The sequence below is a fragment of the Fukomys damarensis genome, unplaced genomic scaffold (genome assembly GCF_012274545.1).
Source record: "Fukomys damarensis isolate Sample0158 unplaced genomic scaffold, DMR_v1.0_HiC HiC_scaffold_37, whole genome shotgun sequence".
NCBI classification, from domain to species: Eukaryota; Metazoa; Chordata; class Mammalia; order Rodentia; family Bathyergidae; genus Fukomys; species Fukomys damarensis.
This window is the reverse complement of record NW_022900949.1, coordinates 5997691-5998946: the sequence shown is the minus strand read 5'-3', so window position 1 is coordinate 5998946 and position 1256 is coordinate 5997691. Positions and strand designations below refer to the sequence as shown.

General features: G+C 58.4%; 1 protein-coding gene across 1 annotated transcript in view; it reads right to left on the bottom strand.

Moving 5' to 3' along the window:
- Nucleotides 1–264: 264 nt before the first annotated feature.
- LOC104869687 (intercellular adhesion molecule 5-like) overlaps nt 265–1256 on the bottom strand; it is a 10391-nt gene continuing 9399 nt past the window's right edge. Inside the window, 1 exon segment of the mRNA XM_033759592.1 lies at nt 265–876. Within this exon segment, the coding sequence (XP_033615483.1) occupies nt 317–876 (560 nt within the window). The 3' untranslated portion in view covers nt 265–316.

The following is a 1256-nucleotide window of genomic DNA, read 5'->3' as shown; positions in this document are numbered from 1 at the left end:
TTTTTTTTTTTTTTTTTTTTTTTTTTTTTTTTTTTTTTTGTAGCAGGGATCCAACTCGGGTCCTTGCGCCTGCAAGACAGGCGGTGGAACCGCTGAGATAAATCCCCGGCTCAACAACCCCATCCTTTAAGTGCCCGTGATTATTTCTTCTTCTTTTTCCTCTTCCTCTTCCTCCTTTTTCCTTTTCCTCCTCTTCACCGTGTAGCCCAGTGACCCAGGCTGGCCTCTAACGCTAGGCAACCCTCCTGCCTCAGCCTCTCCAGTGCTGGGATGACAGGCGTGCACCACCACCACCCACACCCGGCTCCCTTGATTTCTACTTTCTTTTTGGTGTCTTCTGTGGCAACAGAGTCAGAGCCCCAAGAGTCAGGTCACGCCCTCCTGCAGAGCAGAGCCCCTGTCCCAGCTGCCACTTACCGGCCACGCGCACCGTAATGCGCCGTGCGTGACGCCCATGCGCGTTGGTGGCCGCGCACTCATACTCGCCCCCGTGGCTGCCCAGGGCGCCGGCCACACTCAGAGTGCTGTTGTTGCTGGACAGGCCGATGTTGGAGGCCCCGGGGGGAGCGCGCCAGCTGATCTGTGCTGGAGGCCACGCCTCGGCGCGGCAGGTCAAGGTGAAATTCCCGCCAGGCCGAACGCTAGGGGGCGACGCAGCCAGCTCTGCCACCACTGGCCGGTCTGCGGGGGACAGAGGTAAAGGGGGCGGGGCTTAGCGTTGGCCCACAGTTGACCAAGTGCCATTGGCCCCCTACCCGCTGCCAGAGACCACCCCTTCTCGGATGAGAGCCCCTCCTTGAGCCTGTTGTTGGAGACAAGAGTTCTGACCCCACCAGGCGTGGCGCTGCACGCCTGTCATCCCGGCACTCTGGGAGGCTGAAACAGGAGGACTGCACATTTGAGTACAGCCTGGGCCATGTAGGGGCTTAGTGAGACCCTGTCTCATAATAAATGAAAAAAAAAAAAGAATGGCTGGGGATCCAGTTCAACGTGAAGGCCCAGGGTTCAGTTCTCAGTACCCTCCCAAAAAGTTAAAATTAAAAATAGCGACCTCGTTACTGAATTGGAGGTGAGGCCCCACACCAGTTTTGAGCCAGCATTTGGGCGGGCCCGACTCCCTGTTCCCTAGGCTTCAAGCCTGGGAGGAAGAGGTACCCTCAGCCCCCGCGGACTCAGCCACCCCGCAGGTCCCTTTCCCGAGACTGAGTCGGTGCGTTCTGTGCTGCGCGCACTCACATTCCACGCCCACGGTGACG